The sequence below is a fragment of the Pseudopipra pipra genome, chromosome 1, assembly GCF_036250125.1.
Source record: "Pseudopipra pipra isolate bDixPip1 chromosome 1, bDixPip1.hap1, whole genome shotgun sequence".
Taxonomy (NCBI): domain Eukaryota; kingdom Metazoa; phylum Chordata; class Aves; order Passeriformes; family Pipridae; genus Pseudopipra; species Pseudopipra pipra.
The window spans coordinates 67453564-67473569 of record NC_087549.1 but is presented as its reverse complement, the minus strand read 5'-3'; the positions used below and the strand labels follow the sequence as shown (position 1 = coordinate 67473569).

General features: G+C 37.8%; 1 protein-coding gene across 1 annotated transcript in view; it reads left to right on the top strand.

Moving 5' to 3' along the window:
* INO80C (INO80 complex subunit C) overlaps positions 1-18035 on the top strand; it is a 28978-nt gene extending 10943 nt beyond the window's left edge. Inside the window, exons 2-5 of the mRNA XM_064660094.1 lie at positions 8031-8141; positions 10720-10831; positions 12518-12585; positions 17261-18035. Of these exons, the coding sequence (XP_064516164.1) occupies positions 8031-8141; positions 10720-10831; positions 12518-12585; positions 17261-17392 (423 nt within the window). The 3' untranslated portion in view covers positions 17393-18035. The remainder of the gene's footprint in view (positions 1-8030; positions 8142-10719; positions 10832-12517; positions 12586-17260) is intronic.
* Positions 18036-20006: the final 1971 nt, after the last annotated feature.

The window sequence follows — 20006 nt, the reverse complement described above, 5'->3', positions numbered from 1 at the left end:
TTGAAGAGAGGAAAGTAAACTTGAGTTTTTCTGGATTATTTTGGGGTTTTTTTAAGTGAGCATTATGAAAGGAGATCCTGTGTCATGAAATTGCTACATTTTTTTCCCCTAGGTTTTTAAGAAATGTTTGAGAGGTGGGCAGTGTAATTAAAATCTTACTCTCCCTTCGGCTGCATTTTTAATTTTCAATTCAAACCCTCACACAGCATAATGGAGCTTTGCGTTAGGGTGTTTTATATCTCTATCAAAGTGACTAAAGTAATTAGTATTTTATACATTTTTGTAAGTATTTTGTCACTGGAAGCACCAGTGCAGGTGAATGATAATGGTTTGAAGCTCAGGCAGTGACAGGACCCTAAATGAGAATGTCGCCTTTTAATCAAGAGCGCTTTGAGTCTATGGTATTGAAATGCCCTACAGAGAGCATAGGAAAGCCATCCATCACTTTGTGACAGTCCAATCTTTTAGTGCATGAGTAAAATTTTATTCAGCCTTTCTAAGGCAGTTGAAATGTGAGATGTTTTAACTCACCTCAAAGCAGCAAAAGTTTGAAAGCATAAGGTAGAGAGTGCTATCTGGACAGTGTATGTCTCTTTATGTATTATCTTTGTTTATTTAGATTGCAGTTGGAATATTTTCCATGTCCTGCTTCAAAAACCTCCCCCCTAACTCTTATATACTTAACAGCAGAGATTATAGCTAAATTTCAGTCGCATGTTTGGAGTTAATTTGCTTAGTTGATTAACTCCTGATAATCAACAGAAATACTCCGCAAGCTAGAGGGAGAGAAGTGCTGGAAAGAAAGAACTTTAGGAAGGGCAGATTTTGTAAGTCTCGCACAGATAAGTAGTTTGGCACATGACCCAGAAGTCCTTTGGGGAATGCATAGAAGAAGAAGTACATTTAGTGACACGTACTTGGAATTATAGATTATTATTATAATAATCCAACAATCTAATTTCAAGATTTATGTTGTTATATTTGTTTTTAACAACCTTCCTTCAGCTTTCTTTATAAGTGAAAGCAGCAGTAGCGTCTGAGCACAATGTGGTAATTTAAAAAAAAATATTTTTGTTGTCAGGCCTTTGGGAGATTTACTTTTGATGTCAGTGGAAGCAGAAACCTATACCAGGACCTTTGTCTTTTGAGACGAGTTGATAATTATTAAACCCACTGACCTAAATGAGTTTACTCCCAATTTACACCGTATACATGAATATATTGCCAGTCCTACTAGCTGCTTGAAATCAAGGACAATGATCTGCACTGTACTTCATAGCTGGTTTCAGCTGGCTACTACTCAGGGATTTTTGTTTAGTAAATTCAGTTTTTCACTGCCCCGTGGAACAAAATTTGCTGTGAATATGCAAAATTAGGGTTTTTTTCCCTCCTGGCACTTGAACATTTTCAAGCTTAACTATTTTTTGTCCTATCCCAAAATAAGGTAAGACATTCTGTGAAGGGAGAACATTCCTAAAATGCTACCATGTACCAGTGCTGAGAGAGAAAAGGCTGGGGAAATTTTATTTGGCTTTATTTTAGTGAATGGAAGGAAGAGCGAAAAGTTTTTTCCTGCTGAACCCAAGAACTAGTAAAATGCAACCAGATGAGGAAGACATGTTTATATATCTTACTGAGTAAGTTTCCAGCAAACCCTTCTGTCACATACATGGAGTCAACCTTGTTCAAAAGAGTGCTGTTTCCTCACTCTTACATTCTGAGTCTTCAGTGAGTTTGCTTTCAGAAATATACTATGGTAAGAATGTTGGCAATGAGAAATTTTTTAGCCATCATTTTAGCTTGAGCTTAAGCACATCTAATTCTGACACCTTTCTCTGTAAATTATTCCCAGCAATGTAAAGAGCTGCATTTTTGTCTGCCAGAGGGTACGTGTTCAAGTTTTAATGGCTCCTGTCATGTCATCATGCAAAGTTAAATGATTTAAATATTCAGAATGTGCAAGAGCCTGGGCCAGCCTTGTTATAGTGAGAGCTAATATATTAATCAAACAGCTTAATATATGTTCCAGTATGAGCAGTATTAGCTGGTAGTCCGTTAAATAGCTGACATTCAAGATCTACTCCCAATTTTGAAATGTCTGCTCATATCATTGCTGCTGTCATCTAGTGACATTCGTGCTCTGTTTCCACATGGCATTCTCACTCACTATAATTGTCTGCTAGTGAAAATACAGGTATTATCCATCGATTTTATAAATTACCATTTTCTTCCCTGGCTGCATGCCACAGCTCTGTCAGGATATCACAGAACCTACACTCAACTAAAAGCTGAGTAAATTGCTACAAGTTGAATATTGCTGCTTTAGAAGTAACCTACTACAGGAATAATTAGACATATGCCATTATTGAAGCTGAGTTAAAACAATATTGTTCTAGTATTGTGATTATGAAAACCAGCTACCAAAAGTAAGTAAAAATAATATAAACTGTTTATTGAATTTCACATACAGAGGTTGGAGACAAGTGGGTTCCTCAGTAAACCAAACTGGCTGCTTGGGGCAAAGTTATCACCAAGGGTGAGGGCTTGATTTAGAACCAGACCCCTCTTATTACTTTTTTTTCAGCAATGACATTCAACACCCTAGTCATCACTGTGGGACAAAGCCAGCATTTCAGAAATACTGAATGCAGAAACCAAACAAAACCAAAAGACAACATATGTAATCACCTTCATCTATAATTCCTGGATATATATCCGGGATATATATCCAGGAATTATATCCAGTATTGTTAAAACTGATGAATGATTTGCAGCAATGTTTTCAGTATCATTTTTTGGTTCCATAAACTAGAAGCTCCCTTTCCAGTTCTTATGGAATTTATTTATGCATTTAGGTTTTGATTTACCAGCACACTGTTCAGTTGCCTTCTGTTTTTAAATTTTGTTTTAGCACGTAAAACTGTAACACCTAGTGAAAATGGCCATTGGCGATCATAGTGTACCTTCAGTGATGTGAAAATTCTTTTTTTTTTCTAAGCCTTGACATGCATGGTATGCAGTGATAGGATGCCAGAAATGCACATATTTATGTCTTTGACTTTTTTATTTCATATTTTTAAGGGTTTTTTTATACTTAATAAAATCCTATTAGTCTAAAATAATAAAAAAAAACCTCTTACAGAATATAATCAAAACAGAAATAAGTAAGAAATGATACTTCAGGATATACTGCACAGTTTTAATCCTTGCTGGGTAAAAAAAAAAATAAATCATGAGTCAAACAAGCACTTTCATAATAAGCTAATCCACCTGGTATTTAGCCCCATCACAGACACCCATCCTAAACCCCACAATGCTGATTCCACCTAGAAATAGCCAAAACAAAGAATTCAGCTTCTGTGGTCTACAAGTTTTGCTTGTTCTCTCTCTAAATAAAACCAGACAGATGGAGCAATCTTTGGAAATCATGTGAAAACATCTGCAGTAGGGAATTTGGAACAAAATATATTAAAAAATTAATAGATCTACCAAAACCCAATATTGAAAGTAGTATATGAATAGGCAGCCTCCCAGTGTGGTTTCTCCCACAGCATAAACAGCAGGGTCCAAACTAGGCTCATTCCTGGGGTTTGGCTTTACTCAAAAGAAACCAGTGTAAAGGTAGCAAAGCTTAACTCAGGTCTCTTCCCCAGGCTTGGCTGCTCTTACAACCAACTTATTGGGACTCCCAAGTGTTTGCTGAAGGTTTTCACTGTCAAATTTTTGCTATCAACCAAGTGAAGTCCTCAGCCAGCTTCCTCCCTTGGGTGACTGTCACCCAGTCCTTGTACATACCAGGCAGGGCAGTGTCCCATTCTGCAGGGATGCACTGAATACTCGATAGATAGTCTCGTGAAAAGAAATGCAGAATAGAATCTGACCCCCTCACTATTGCTCTCATCTGTCCAAGGCAATAGGGGTTGCCAACCTGTCATCCTGTGGTTGTAGTTAAAATTCAGCTAAAGCACATAAACACAACTTTACAGAGGGAATAAAATTGCACAAGTGCTGCTGTAAGAAGCCTGTAATTGACCCACTGCCTATGATTTTTAATACATACTATTCCAGTCAAGGTTGCTCTATGCCTGGGGGATACTGGGAGGAGGAGGAGGAGGAGAACAGAGAAGGGTAACGTGAGAAGATATGGCAGCATGGACTTCAGTGAGGATTAACAGCCAGAGCAAGAGTTAATGGGAGAGGATGAACATAGTTACTGATGGCTTAGATGAAGTCTTTACTGCAGTGTTTTTATCATTACCTGAGGTAAAACTAGCATAAGTATGTTCAGCTGTACTGAAATCACACTTTCATTTTCCCATGCAGGTGTACCCTGTAAATGTAAAGCCACTCCAAAGTCTTTGTTGCTATAATCTTCAACAGACTATGGAGGAAAACATATACTGCTTAGTGACTAATGTAGCACAAATTCCCTGTAGCTCTAGTTACATAAACCACCATTTAAGAGACACAATTTAGTTATAAAGTGCACGTTAAAAGCTGCTCTCTCCTTGAAGTGTATATTGAATTCTCCATAAAGATTGTTTACAAGATCAGTTAAAAAGAAGCTTTAAAGAAGCTTTTGAGAGTTTCAGCACATGATTACACCTTCTTTCTAGCCCCACAGCAAAGCATTTGGGATTATCCTAGAACTCTGGGGGTGACAGAGTTAGCTAAGAGACTGGCTGGGTAGGCCAAATGTTCTGGGGATTGGCTGTGAAATGGGCAGGAAGGGGAAGTTGCCCCCTGTGTGACTGGGGGTTACAGCACACATTGAGTAGTGTGTGTTCGCTGGTGACAGGCACTTCCTCACTGTGCTCGTGAGACCACCATCACTTCACAGGACTACAAAGGGGACTTGAATTCTTTCTGTTTGTTTGTCCCAGCACATGACAGTGAAGAATGTACTGTCTTCCAATCTGGATGACCAAGAAAACAAGCACATTTGGGAGAGATTTGTTCAACTGATGTTAAAAGTTAAAGATTACCTTTACTGTGCAGTAATTGTTCACTGAGGAATCTTTCATCAGGCTGTAAATAATGGTTTGTTTTATCACTGTATTATTCACTTTCAGGAAATGTGAGTTTTGCAGTACAAAGATAGATCCATATCCCCTGACTTTAAAAAAACATTCCAAAAAAAGTCCTGAAGCATTACATGATGTTTCCTGTGCTTTAAATCCTGGCATTTAAAACATAGGCTGGACAGATTTGTAGATTCTGGAGACACTTGCAGTTTGTGGCTATAAAGCTGCAGAGGATATCAGCGGAGACTTCTGCAGGCTGCATGGAAAGAGCATTTCAAAGCTCTGTACTTGCCAGAGTTCATGGCTCTGTGCAGTAGCACATTATTCTGGAAGCAGTGCTTCTTCTCAACTCTTTAATGTTTTTTCCAGAACGAAAAGCATGTTAGGTGGGTGTGTCTCTTCCATAGTGCCACTGCTAAAAATCAGAGTTTTCATACAAGCAATGTTGAGTGAGGGAACTGGCATGGCCCTACAGTATGTCTTTATCTCAATTCCCAGCATTAACTGGTATCATAGTACTCAGTCTTATTTGCTTCCCAGTCTATCACAGGGCTCTGAAATCAGGTATGCTTTACAGTCCTGCACACAAGCCTGCACCCTTTGCCTTGGAGAGGAAACCTCTGCTCTCATATTGTCCATGACACATCCAGAAGCTACTGCTGGCATTGTTTCTCACTGGGACTGGAGTATGACTTGCGTGTCCTTATGACCTAAAAAAGCAGAAGTTGTTGCTCCAGATCCTGCTGCCTCTGCCACTGTGCAAGGGATACTGGCAGAAACAAAATCACATCTGGCCTGTAATGAGAGTTAGCCCAACTCTTAGCAGCACTAATACCTGAAATCCCTTAGGAGTTGGTCCGAAAAAGAAATGACATATAGAATTTACATTGAGGAATTTTCCTGCCAGGAAGAATTCCTTACTTTCCTTCCCAATGCACTAGCAAGATTATCACTGAATCCACACAGTGTAGTATGTAAGTATATCCAGCTGCAGAAATTAAGGACTATATGTGTAAGGAAGTTTCTTTTACTATTTAACTGTTTTTATTTGCTCTGTCTCACTATATTAGTTACTGTTTTGAGATATGGGTGAAATGCTACTCAAAGCCTGTTTCATAAAAACCAGAATACTTAGGAGAAGATCACTGAAGGGACAAAAGTGATAAAGTAATTATCTGTGGGATTGGATTTAACACAGACCAGATGGTACCAAGAAGAGGCAAGAATGCTTTGAAGAATAACTGTGAGTGCTGATTCCTCCACTTAGAGAATTTACACTGATAATGAGCAGTATCAGAGATAATTACTCCATCCGAAGTATCTTGTATCTCAGGCCTTGTCTTTCTTAAGACTGACTAACGTTTGCTGCTGAAATCTGAAGTGCTGGAAGCATGCATGTGCAAGAATATACTTTGAAACCTAGAAACTCATTGTATAAAACCACTTTATTCAGGAGTTATTAAGGTATTTTCTCTGCTCACTGCCACATAATGTATGTGTTTCTAAATATCCATCTGCATTTCTTCTGTTTCTCTGACAGTCACTGCCTTTTAATGTTGTCTGTTCTCTTAAGGGAAGAATCAAGTTTAAGGTACAGACTTCAGTTTGCTTCCACTGATATTATTATGGCAGTATCCCCCTACTTACAGAGGACTGACTATTGTTTTGAAAATAGATTATTTCTATTAATATATTTTATTTGAATAAGGCACTAGAAACATTTGTTTTATACGATACTTTCAATGTTTAAGATCTCTCTTTGCTGTGTTAAAAACAGGCACTGCAGAATCATTGAAGTATTTTCCCAAAGAAGAGTTCAACTTGCCTAGTTCCTAATCCTGTAATTACTTATGCATGTAGTTAAGAGTAAAAACACTTCCCTTATAATCACTTGGAGAAGGATATGATGAATCATGGCCTTTGCTATATAGTCTCAGTGTCTAGAAGTACTCCCATAAATCACAATAATAATGATCCTTTTTTCTCCTACTTAAATGAGTATTGTACCAACACAAAAGGTTTTGAATACAGGTTTTTACAGGAAAATATTTTTTGTTTTAAGTATTATCTGTCTGAAGGTAATATAAAGGAGCATTTTAACCACCCATTCAGTAAATATTGACTTAGCTTTTAGCCAAGCTTTTTGTTCTCCAAGTGAAAAAAAAAAAATCAAGGTATGATATCCTATTGACTAAAATGCCAAACTCAGAGACAAAATTCTCATTGGCTTCCCTATAGATGAGGATTTCAAAAGAAACATGTACGTATGTAGCATGGGCTAGTTCTAGTAGTGTGGAGACTTACAGGTCACTGACAAAATAAAAGAAAAACTCAAACTCAGCCGTGCAGAACTATCAGAAATTGGTTAGAACACCGCACAATTTTTTTAGCTTTCCAGTCACACACACACCTTCTCCAACTGCTCTTCCTGCTAAATAAATAAACCATAAAAGAAGCCTGGAAAACCCTATAGCACACAGGTAGATTTTGTGAGGCTTGTATATAAAAATAATATATAATAATATACTTTTTCTCTCAGTCCTCACTCAGGCACAGTTGAAGCCAAGGATGAAGTATAAAATGATTGATCAATTTTTCTCTAGAATCTTGAGAAAAAACTTTTTATAAATTTTATATATTCCTATTAATACTTTATACAGAACATTCTGAAATAGATCCAGTGTACATTTCTGCTGTTTCGGGTTGCACATGCCATCTTGCACTTTATATAGAGATGGCTTTCATTAATACTGAAGTAAACTGAATGCGTTTTTTACTCAGTGGGCTTTGGCCACTCTATCCCCTTCCTCCCCTTTATGTGTCAGTTGTAAATTGCTTGATAAATGCTCTGTTTCATGCTTCCCCACTCTTGGCTTGCAACATCTTTAAAGATTCAAAAGACATAGGAAGGCTAAAAAGGCAACAGGTAGGTAATACAGCAGACTGTTCCATCTCCAGTTAAACTTGCTCAGAGTAACAAGCAGTAAGATTGTATTTTTTCTGCAGGGTGCAGGGGGAGAGGCCATGAATGAAAATAAATTTCTGAACACAGACTCCAGCACAGGATCAGTGGAAACTACCGTCAAGCCCTTACCATTCAAAGATCCAAACTTCATCGTAAGTATATTATTTTAACAATTTGAAATTCTAAACTTTTCTCATAAAACATTAACTAAGATTCCAGTAACTGTATTCCTAATGTAAATATTAACAAAATCAGCTTAACAGCCAAATAAAAGGTTGACAGTTTTTAAGAAATTTACCTCAATTCTCTGGTCCAAAGACTACATTATAACATGAAAATGGCACTGGTCCAGAGATAGAACAGCTATATTAAATTCTGGAATGGAGTCAGAAAACCTGCTAGATCCAGGTAAGTGTGGAAGTTTTATGATGTGGTATCTCACAAACTACCAAAGTTAGAGAGGAACAATTAACACCGCTGTGAAAGGTAGGAATCCCATGTTCCAGTTCCCAGCCAAGGCAGGCTGCAAAGCAATTGAACTAGAAATCAGCCAGAGAGTCAATAGTGAATGGCATTTGCTCCTCTTCTGGTCCCTGAAACTCTTAACAGACTTGTAGTGTCTTCTTCCCGTCATTGCTAGATTTAGAAGCAAATGCCTGAAGACTGACCTGCTGGCATTCAGTCATGTAAATGCTGACAGCTGATGAAATGCAGGCTCCTAAACACTCTGAGGTTTAAACTGGGGGAGAAGGTGAAGGAAGATTACAGCTAGTAATGCTGTCACTGCTAGTTTGTTTTTAATATCTTTTTATCTTGCTGTGCCAAAGCCAACTAACTCATTGGCACACTGTACAAATGCTTTCTAGACAAGCAAACTTCTCAGACTGCTGGTCCTAAGCCAGTACTTAGAAAGAAGGATTTTATCACAAATTTCATTCTGTATGAATAAGATACAATAACTCACAGCATAAACCCTGGGTAATTGGGCATTGCACAGCTGACTAAGTACAGGTTTGGCAGGGGGTATAAAATTTACCTCTGACATGCAAGTCACTCTATATCTGCTTTGCAGACAACTTCTGTCATGAGTGGGGCATTCAAACGACTGTATAGTTTACTCACTAATCCTCCAGCAAGCACCAGCATCTTTGAGAAATGAGGCTTATTGGAAAAGCTCCTTCTGTGCCCAGAGGCATTCCATGTAGCTTCCATATAGGATTTAAATAGCCAAGAGGCCTTGCGCTGATCCTTCAGTTCTTAGAGAATGTCGCTATTTCCAAAGGGGCAATACTAATGTCTGCATGCTTAACATAATAATGAATATACAGGGCCTTTGGCAACTGCTGCAGAAATAATAGGCAGTTATAATAAAAAATCTGAAATTGTCCTCTCCAATACAATTACTAATTTGAGAAGAAATGCATTGAGTTTTAGCTAGTATTTCACTGGTATGACCTAGTAGTAACAATTTGGATAACTTTTTGCATCCTTTCACCTAATTTGCATTAAAAGGAAGAAAATAAATCAAATAATGTCTATCTCTCATACATATGCCAAAGTTTGAACCATTACCTCACAGCAGAGGATATACTTAAGAGCATAGAATAAAGAAGAAATTACCTTTTCCTAAACTTTCTGAGTGGAATTTACATCCCTTGGCAATGGGGAAGGGGAAGAAGACTTTCTGACAGTTGTATAGAGCAATATCTGCTATAGAGCAGTAGCTCCACCTGTCCTAGCTCCAGCTTTCTCTGAACTTCACTAGTGCAGAAGTAGCTCAGGTCATATATCTTATGTCTACAAAAAAAGCTTTCTCATTGAATCCTTCCTTCTATGATTCTCATCAATTTAACAGGTTAATTTAGAAACCATTCACAGCAGATGACTGTGGAACTTTGCTGAGTTTCTGTGAGACTCATGTGGCAGGTAGTAATTATTAACAGAAATAACAACTCCCCAATTGTAAGAACATTTTCTTTTCTGACATAGAGCTATAAATCTGTGTCCTTTGATCATTTAAAAGTATTACAGTATGTTGCGCAGCTTCTGTCTCTGGAGGGACATAAATAAATTAGTCTTTAGCAATCACATTTGATAACTGAAAATACCATTATAGTACCTGTGACAAGCCTTCCATTAATGTACCTTTCAAAATGCAAAATTGTCTTGGCAGCCAACATTCTATTTATTATTCTTTTTCTATTATCCTGTCTTTTATCCTTTGAAAGAAAAATAAAATTTCCAGAAAGTTTCTCATAGTATTTATTACATTTTGCAAGATCAGTTGTGTTTGCCACAGTCATGGATAATTTATAAAAGAGCTAGAGTTTCACCTGTAATATGCCATAAAAAGGAGAGAGGAAATTTAGCTGTGTAATCACAATTTCAGACACAGCTTCATAGTAATAAGTTCTAATACGAAGGGAGTACATACAGAATCCTGTAATCTCAGGCTAAACCTAACCACATTGATTTTCTATTTCCATGTGAAGAGCAGATTTTAATTTCCCTCATTTAATCAAAAACATAGAAGCTTTGACACAGTCCAAAAAGCTTTGTTTTTCTTGCAGCCAAGATTAAAGTGCACAGTATATTATCCTACTGATGAAATAAGTGAGGATAACAAATGGTTCATGACAAGATGAGACATATCAGAAAGACTACGAAATAGAAGTGTTATTAGTATTCTTTGTTTATTTTTTTCTCTAAACACCATATTTTTAATTCTAGCACTCCGGCATTGGTGGAGCAGCAGCTGGCAAGAAGAACAGAACTTGGAAGAACCTAAAACAAATTCTTGCTTCTGAAAGGGCATTGCCATGGCAACTAAATGATCCTAGCTGTAAGCTGCTTAGACGCTTCGCATGTATTTATAAATAATAGAATCCTCACAAATAACTTTCTTTAAAACAAATCTAAATTATTTCATCAGTGCATGCCATATCCTGCTTGAACAGGGGTCAGTACTATATTTAAGACTAGTCCAATCACAGTGGTGAGCCCCAAGTGGAAATCAGGGGAAAGCAAATAATTTAGAGTATCACGACAAAGTTCAAATACATTTGGACAGAGAGTTTAATAAAGAAATATATTTATCCAAACCAGGTCACAAACCCTTATTCCCATCTGGTTTTTGTCACCTCTTCACTGATTAGGAGCCTGCCCTTCCTCTGCATACAGCCCAGAGGTCTTCTGATGGGTGGCTGCTATTTGATTAGCTATATTTGAACTATTTTCAAATTGATTCTGCTAAGCCACATACCTGCAGAAGCTTAGACCTTAGCCCAAGCTTCCTATCTAGCCCCTTATCCTAGATTCTTGGGAGATTTAAATCCTGCATCCCCTCTTTAGTACAGCACAGCTGAAACTACATTATTATCAGTCCTGATTAGCAGTCCTAGCTGGTGTACATCCACAGGAGCAGAGTTACAGCAGTGGTCTTAATCTAGATTTACTTCAAGTCTACTTGTAAAGTAGGATACTATTGAACTTAGCTGGAGGCAGAATGGGATCCTCAGATTTTACTTAAGCAAGTGGAGGCATTTCAGAATTGAGCATATGCATATACTTTTTGTCAGACGTGGTACTTTATCCAAAAATAGCTTGCCATTTTTTGAAGTGTTTTAGGCACAACTGTTAAAGAAAAATGCAGACTACTGTGTGTTCCTGGCTATTGTAACTGACAATCTGCTGATGTTGCTATTTCTGCTATGCTCTGTTTGCAACCATAAATTTACAGGATTTTTTTAAAAAGGAGGAAGGAGAAATTCAGTTTCATATTTAAAACCAGCTGTCTGTGGCATTAGGGTCTTTTGAATTATGAGATGATATGTTAAAAATCTGATGTGAAGGGACCATTTGAATTGATCATAGCATCTGAATGAGTTGCAAATGAGATCATAAAAGAACAAAGAAATGAGTCAGGTACAAGATTTTTTTGTAAACATCCAAAATTGGGGATTTAACTGCTTAAACATACCAACTGTATCTTGAAAAATGTTTATGAATGAGAGTTGCCGTCTAAAGGGCACCAAAAACCAGCAATTTCCACCACTTAATTTAAACATTCAGACAATTTTCTAGGTCACTGACTGGGCTTAAAGTGGTACATGCTTAAAGATTTAACTGATTTAAAAGATTACTTTGCTTTTGTGGATTATAGTATTTCAGAGCTTCGATCTTGAGCAATGTTTCATGATCTTAACATATAACATGCATATGATAAAGGCTATTCTTTGCATGTGACTGACTGTAAGGGAATTCATTAAGACTTGGAAAAAATCAACACAGTTTGAATAGGTCTTGCATTTTTCCTTTTGGGGAGGGAAATTCTGCTTGCTGAACTCTATTAGAGAGATGAGCAGGATCAGGCTGTGATTTACAATGATTACAGGCTAAATGTTTTCAGAGGTAATTCTGTTTCATATTTCTTTGCCTTGGTCTTGCTAATTAATAGAGATCTCAGAAATTAGGTTTATGTATTAAAATATACATAAAACACTGAGTTTATCCCTTTGTTTGTCTCTAGATTTTAATATTGATGCTCCTCCTTCCTTTAAGCCTGCCAAGAAATATTCTGACATTTCAGGACTTCCGGTAAGTATTTTATCTTTCCCTCCAAAATTGGCATCTCACTTTCCACAATGAAGTAGTGCTGGTGCATTGTTTTGTAAAAGATGTACATGCTGAGGTTCGTATTCAGCCTTGGTCTTAATAGTTATCCAGTGATTTAGGGCCAAACCCCAGCTACTATCACTACCTCACAAAATCCTTAGGTTGTTAATAAATGTCAGGACAGATCAAATAGCTTGTCCTGCCAGGTGGCTCCTATGACACCATTTCCTCAGCTGTAGAATCTACATTGGTCCCCACCATTTCTAATTCTCTAGATCGTTGCACTGAAAGCTGGTAGTCCACAGTCTTCATGATTGCTAGCTTTGCCAAGCTATAACCACACCAACTGAAACTTTCCATGTGAATGTTTGCATGAGGCCAATCTATTTCATTGTATCTTGTAGAGGAAGTTTAAAAAGATGGCTCAGCAATTTTCAATAATGAGATTAGGCAAAATTATATTGATTGGCCCAGGTTAAAAAAAATCTTTGTTATTGCTCTCAAACTTTTCCTCAAACAAATCAGCCAGAAACAGACACTTGGCGTAGACTTTTGAGAATTTCAAATACCCTCATGCTTCAGAGCTGGAACTTGGAGTTTGGCAGATGTATATCCTATGTGTCACATATGGCCTCTTTTACATATTTTTGTTAAAGAAAAAAGAAAAAGGGGAAAAAAACCCACCCTCACGTTTGACTTAGATACAGTTTGCACATGCTCCAAAAAGTCTCAGTAGTTACGATTTGGTGCCTGAATTCCCCAAAGATTCTGTTGGCACAAAACAGGAGTAAGTCATTGAATTCTGCCCAGCAAAAAATTTGTATCTGCTGCTGAAACTGTTCCTATGTGACATGAATAATTTTACTTAAAACAAAACAGTTGTTAGTAACAGCATATCTTTTCAGTTTTCACCATCAGCTCCCGGTGATTTATTTTGCAGAAGCCTGTGTATTTATTGCAATTGAAATGAATGTGAATGTTGTATTTTGCTTAAGTAATGGTTACACTAGCTAACTACAGTAATGAAGACTTTATAATGCCAAAGAATCTTAGACAGAATTTCTGGGGCCCCTTTTCCCGGTTTAATCTGTTTTTCATCCATAGGGCACTAGCCCGCCTTCACAGGCTTGATATCACCTCACAAGAGATGTCTTTAAATGTACAAATTTGTTATGTAGATGCAGGTTAACATACCATTTGCATTCTGTACACTGAATTAGGCGAAAGTCCTCAGTAGGAAACAAAATGAGTGAGCCCTTAATTAAGGACTGCCTTATAGTACATACACAGTGTAAGGCATCAAAGAACAGTTATAGCACCAACTGTAATCCTGCACATTCTAGCATGTGTTTTCTTTGACTTTTTAATTTTATAACTAACACATTTAAATAAGGCACCTAGGAGGTGGCATGTTTGCAGCCTGTGCCTCCTAATGTGATTTGGAAATGGAGTGGGTTGCTCAGATAGATGATAACCCTTGGTGTTCAAGAGGGAATGGGAAAGCAACATTTCCCTCACAGATGAACAGGCAGACAGCAAATGGAAGAGACTGCTCACAAACTGAGGGAAAATAATTCCCTCCAGCCAGTCAGACTTACATTCTTGTACTTGTAGCAGTATTGCTTTGATATAATAGCAGCTTGTTTTCAGAGAAGGAGCAGGGATCAGTTGAATAAAGCACTTTGCATAAGTACCCCTGCTCTATATAAAGATGCAGTGGATAGAGGAATGGGGGATAGGTGGGCATATGAAATAATAATGAGCAGATTTCACCAACATAGCAAAAATTCTATACTGGATCACTTAGTGGTGCTCATCTTTTCTCTATCCTCTCCCCTTAGAGCTGCTTTGCAAGTGTTAGTAGTGCTCTCACCAGCTGTTATTAAGTTGTTGCAACATCTCTGCTCTGTTTGCGGCTAAGCTGTGGGGCAGAAGGCATAGAAGCATAAGTTCCTTTCACTGGCCCATCTCCAAGGAGATATAATGCTTTCCAGCGCTGACCTTTGATGCATTTCAAAACTAGTCAGTCGCACCTATAGCAAGGTGATGATGCAGGATGTAAATGTGAGTGGAGACCACATCCCTACCAGTTAAGGGTCAGTTTAGTCATAGGAAATAAATCATTCTCTCAGTTCCCCAGCTTTCTTTACCATCTCCCGCTTTCCATCAGTGATTTATGTGCTCTAAGTATTCTAGCTCAGTATAAATACTCTATACAAATCCATTCAGTGCTTCTTTTGTTTCCTTCTTCTCTATTTCCACTTTTTTTTTCCTTAATTTTCCATCCTCTAATTGCATTGTGAGTCAAGTTTCCTATTTTACCTGGCCTGCAAGGTTCTCCAGACTATGATAAAATTACTGTGTTTAAAAAAATCTTTTTTATTAAAATAACCGAGACAGTGTGTCCTTTAAATTGCTAGTCTAGAAATGTTTCATAAGAAGTGCTAAATACACTTTCAAGATCATTTCCTAGTGGAAAGATATGTAGGACAATAGAATATTTTAGAAATCTAGTATTAGAAAAGTGCCCCTGTATCTTCTGTGTAAAATCTAAAAGCATTTGTGTAAGAATATATTTTCTATGGAAATGCTGGATTCCCCGTGGGGAAAAAAAAAAATAAAATAAATTCCTTAGCATTACCCATTTAGGGAAGAATTAAATGGTCTAGCAGGTACAAAAAGAGAAATATATTAAAACACTCTCAATCAGTATACTTGCACTTGTATTAAATGCCACAATTAAATTCTGCTGATCCTCTTCTCTCTCTATGTGTAACACAAATGGAATTAAATTTACCAATGTTCTCAGCAGAACAGCCTATATATTTTTGTAAGGCAGCTTAGAATTCAAAAGCTATTATTTACTATATTGACACTGGAAAATAAACCTATTATTTCCAAACTTGCAAGATATGTATTTAGATATTTTAACATGCAAAACAGAGTAACTTATTGTAAAGGAGATTAAAAAAAAACCACCAAAACTTCAAATGTTTATATTTCTCTTCCTTTTCTGAAAATGGATGAGCCCTGTTACTATAGAAACAGATTGAGATAACTAGTTTATTGTGTTTTAAGAGTATGTCTCTCTGGCCTTTGACTTAGTTTTTTAAACATGACAGAGTTTTTTTCTTTGCCAAATCATCTTGCTTTAAAGCAAGATGTTTAATTATTGCTGAAGTATTGGTAAAGTTTGTTTTCAGACTGAAGTCATGGCATAAATGAGTTATCATACATTAGTGTCTGCAAACAGTGCAGCCCAATACAAAGTATCAGAATGGTGGAGAATTGCCATAGTATTTTTAACCTAGATTGGTGCATAATACAAATTGCAGATATTGCTTGACTAGTTTATTACTGAATCATGCACATTTGAATAGCTGTCTAATTGGTTAGCCTTTTCTTACATGAGGCCAGAGGTAAAGTTTGAAATAAAAATAAATTTAGACCTGCTGTAACCATGAAGTTACCACCACTGATAAATTTATTCCTAATGTTCTATGTTTGAAAATTAATTGATGACTTGACTGTTAGCTGACTACATTTAATTAACCTGGTGGCATTTCTTTGTAAAGAAACAAGCTACAAATAACACTAAATTTTCTGAGTCATATCACACCGAACGATTAACTGGATTGTTACCATAGTCAACAGGTGCTTCCCAACATAAAAATGGTAGAGGCCTCTGCACTATAACAGTATGGAGGGGGAGAATACTCCAGCTCTTCCTGGCCTTTTCTATTTTTAGTAGCAATGTCTTAAGGGATCTCAACTGCCTGTGCCTTGCAGCCTGCCACCATCTCGTGTTAAAGAGCGGTATGGAAAACACTTTCAAAGTTTTGGGAGATGCTTGGTAATCCATTGCTGAACAGGCAATGATTGTCCTGGAGACTGAAGGTGGAGAGGCAATACCCTGAAACCTGCCTTCTCCCAGCACAGCCTCCTGGCCTACCCCTGAGCTCATCCGAGCTCCAGGTTTCTGTAGCAACAAGGAAGGGGAGAGGATAGAAGGAAACTGGCACCACTCCCAGGCATCCAGGGTCCAAATATAGCTGGGGATACAAGCATAGCCCAGGGTGAGCTGGCCAGGCTGTTATCCTAAAAGCAGGCATCTGTAGCAAAACACAGTGCTGAGTTCAAATTTCTTATCGGTTCAGGCACAGAACCATAAGCTGAGACTCCCTAGCTTTAACAACCACTTTAAAGTAAATTAAAAGCTAAGTTGTATGCAGCAAGAGAAAAGCAGTCCAAAGCTATGAGAGCGCCCATAATTCAGCCTCTTTGTGGGTAATTTATTGGCAGCAGCCTGACTGCTTGGAGAGCTGCCTTGCGAGAGACTGCACAAGGCACAGAGTTGCTAGGGTGAGTTTAGAATTGAGGAATTTCTTTTGCACTGTGTTTTGTATGTAACTTATTTCAGCCCTCTGTTATGTTTAATGCATTTCTAATGTGATTTTATAGGGGTCTGTTAACGTCTCATAAGTTCTGACATAAGGAGAAAGAAAAAGAGACAAACTTTTGGTCACGTGGTAGAACAGCAGTGCTGTTACTGGGAAGAGAAACTCACTATTTTGTGGTCTTGTAATTAAGACACTTTTTTACTATTATGATTTGAAATTTTATTTGAATAGTGTCTCTACCATTGTTTGTTTTTCAGGCAAATTACACAGATCCCCAGAGCAAGCTAAGGTTCAGTACTATCGAGGAATTTGCTTATATTCGGATGCTCCCTTCAGATGTGGTTACAGGATACCTAGCTCTAAGGAAAGCAACAAGCATTGTTTCCTGAAGAGACTAAATATTGTCGTACATCGCTTGTGAACAGTGCTAATTTTGAGCGTCATGATGGAAACTGACTGTGGAACTGAGGTTCTTTAAAACAATCCATGGATTTTTACATCTGGAAGTAGTTGATGATACATGCATTTGAGAACATATGGACTTAATTTTCATAAATGCTGATATTTGTTAGTTTGCCAATTTGTTAGCAATTTGGTTTGGTGAACAGAATAACTTAGACCTTAAGGATATGTATTTGCACCATAATGTCTCATTTATATTAATTTCTGTAGAGACAGAATTTCATCTCCACCCTGTATATTTTATGTACTGCCCTGGCTCAGAAGGAATCCTCATCTGAATTAAGGAGAAGGCACCAAGATACCCAAACATCTAAACCCCCCTACCAGATGCGCTTGCCACTTGGCTATAAATAAGTTTGTCCCATCTGTAAAATGAAGCTAAAATACCTGGCAAGTACTGCTATTGTGATGACTGTTTATGGTACTGAACACTGTGGAAATGAACAGCTTCACACAAATATTTCCATTGAAGCACTGCCAGCATAAATAAAGTTGGACTCATACTTGTTTGTAAAGTACTCTAATGAATACACATAACAGGATTAAATCAAATCACTGGGTAACTCTTAATCGTGACACTTTGCAGTTTTTGAGTGCTTCATTTCTCAACCTCACTATTCTACCTTTCCTAGTTGGAACAGTATTAGTACTAATTGGTATGAAAAAAAGTACTTATATCCCAGACTTTTAAAAAAAGATGCTAAAGAGCAGGAGTTCCACTGTCCATTGGGCGTGTTCTGCTACCCAGATGGTCTTCAGAAAGGCAAGACCTTCTACATGAGAGCACTGAAGTTAGCGCCATGAGACACTGAAAGAATAACTGAGAGCAAGTGAACATTGTCACATTTTTGAGGAAAGAGACTGAAGGAGAGTTTGGACTCTTGCTGGGGTGATGGCTGACAAGTGTCAGAATGACCATGACTTCCTGAAACAAAGTCTAGGGGCCAAGGGGGCAGAGGGTTTTCTGCCCATTCTTTCTTTCTGTCCTCTTTCTTATGACAAGCTGCTGATTTGATATCTTCTGACTTCTGAATCCTTGTCCCAGCCTTAGGCTCATGTAGGGTTTTGACCTGGACTCCAAGTTCAGACTCGACTGCTTCTAGCCCCCAGTCACACAGCCTTCACTACCATACTCCGTGAATTGCCCTTTAGTTGTGGCACTTCCCTCCCTTATCTCTCGGAGCCAGTGGGTGTTAGCCTGAAGGGCTGCTAGGCAAGTTACTCCTTGCTTTGGAAATGCTCTCTTCCCATGTATAAAACTGCCAAGTGGAAGTCTTGTACCATAGCTTGTTAGTTCTGGACTTCCCAGGTCACTGAGGAGATAAGGTGCTGGTCACAGGACAGCACTTCTGTCACACAGAAGCTCCATCATGGACATCAGGATCTTGTGCAAGGCACATTCTTCTCTTTGACTGCCCAAGCAGCACACAGCAGTGACTAGTTAGTTTCTAAGCTGCACTTTAAATGCACATTTCTATAGATATGACAATTAAGATTATTTTTTTCTCATTGAAAGAATAAATATGCAAAGTGTTATTATGCTAGTTTAATTTCAACTCCAAACCAGGAAAAGCAATAATGGCATACATTGTTTAATGAAAGTTGGTGGGACTCATTCCTCAGTTTTTGTGATCTAATATTGCCAAAAACAAATTCTAAGTCTTTGATGTGCTTACAATAGATCCTTCAAAGCCCTAGATATCAGATTAGGCTACAACTGTATCACAGTACAAAAAAGAATAAGACTGGATATCTCTCTGCATTACTGTAAGCATCCAAGCCACATTCTCTTTGCATCCGAGTTTTATAATGGATGTGTTTAACTTACTTTACATTCTGAAGATGTGTTTATAAGATAAGCTTAGCATTGATATGAAAAAACACATAGAACTGCTGTAAGATCATTTTTGTTTTAAATAACTAGACAGCAGCTCACAAAATCAATTTCATGAGCTTGTTCTCTCCCACAAATATTTTTAACATTCTTTGGGAATGACTGTGTAGGAGCCCAGGTTCCTCCACTATCAGAAGGGCTCCATGCACTACTGCACTCTATATTAAAGATGTTGCCTCTTGGCTAATTTCTGCTGCACAGCATTTATGCATTTCATTTTCAAATTCTAAGTGTCGTGCTGAATAAATCAGCATCATAAAGTAAATGCATCTTAGATTTGGAAGAAATATTAGTGACTCTTCTCTCAATGCTCTGTATCCATATGATGGCTGCTGGATTCCCTTTCTTCCTTTCCATGTTTCTTCCATTGTTGGCTATTTTTTCCTAGTCGTTAGTACTTCCCTTTTACTCCTTACACTGTGCAGTAGTCAAGCCAAGAGTGATGAATCAGCCACCAGCACCATTCAGCATTACATCGATCAACGACTGTTTACTATGTGGAACAATCAAAACAAATTTGTTTTAGCAGGAAGCTGAGGACAGAATAGATCTAGCGGCCAACATGTACGATGCTGTTCAGTCCAGCTGGGTTCCTTTTGGGAACAGCATGTGAACCTGCTGCTCTCATCAGTGCCCTCTCTGAGAGA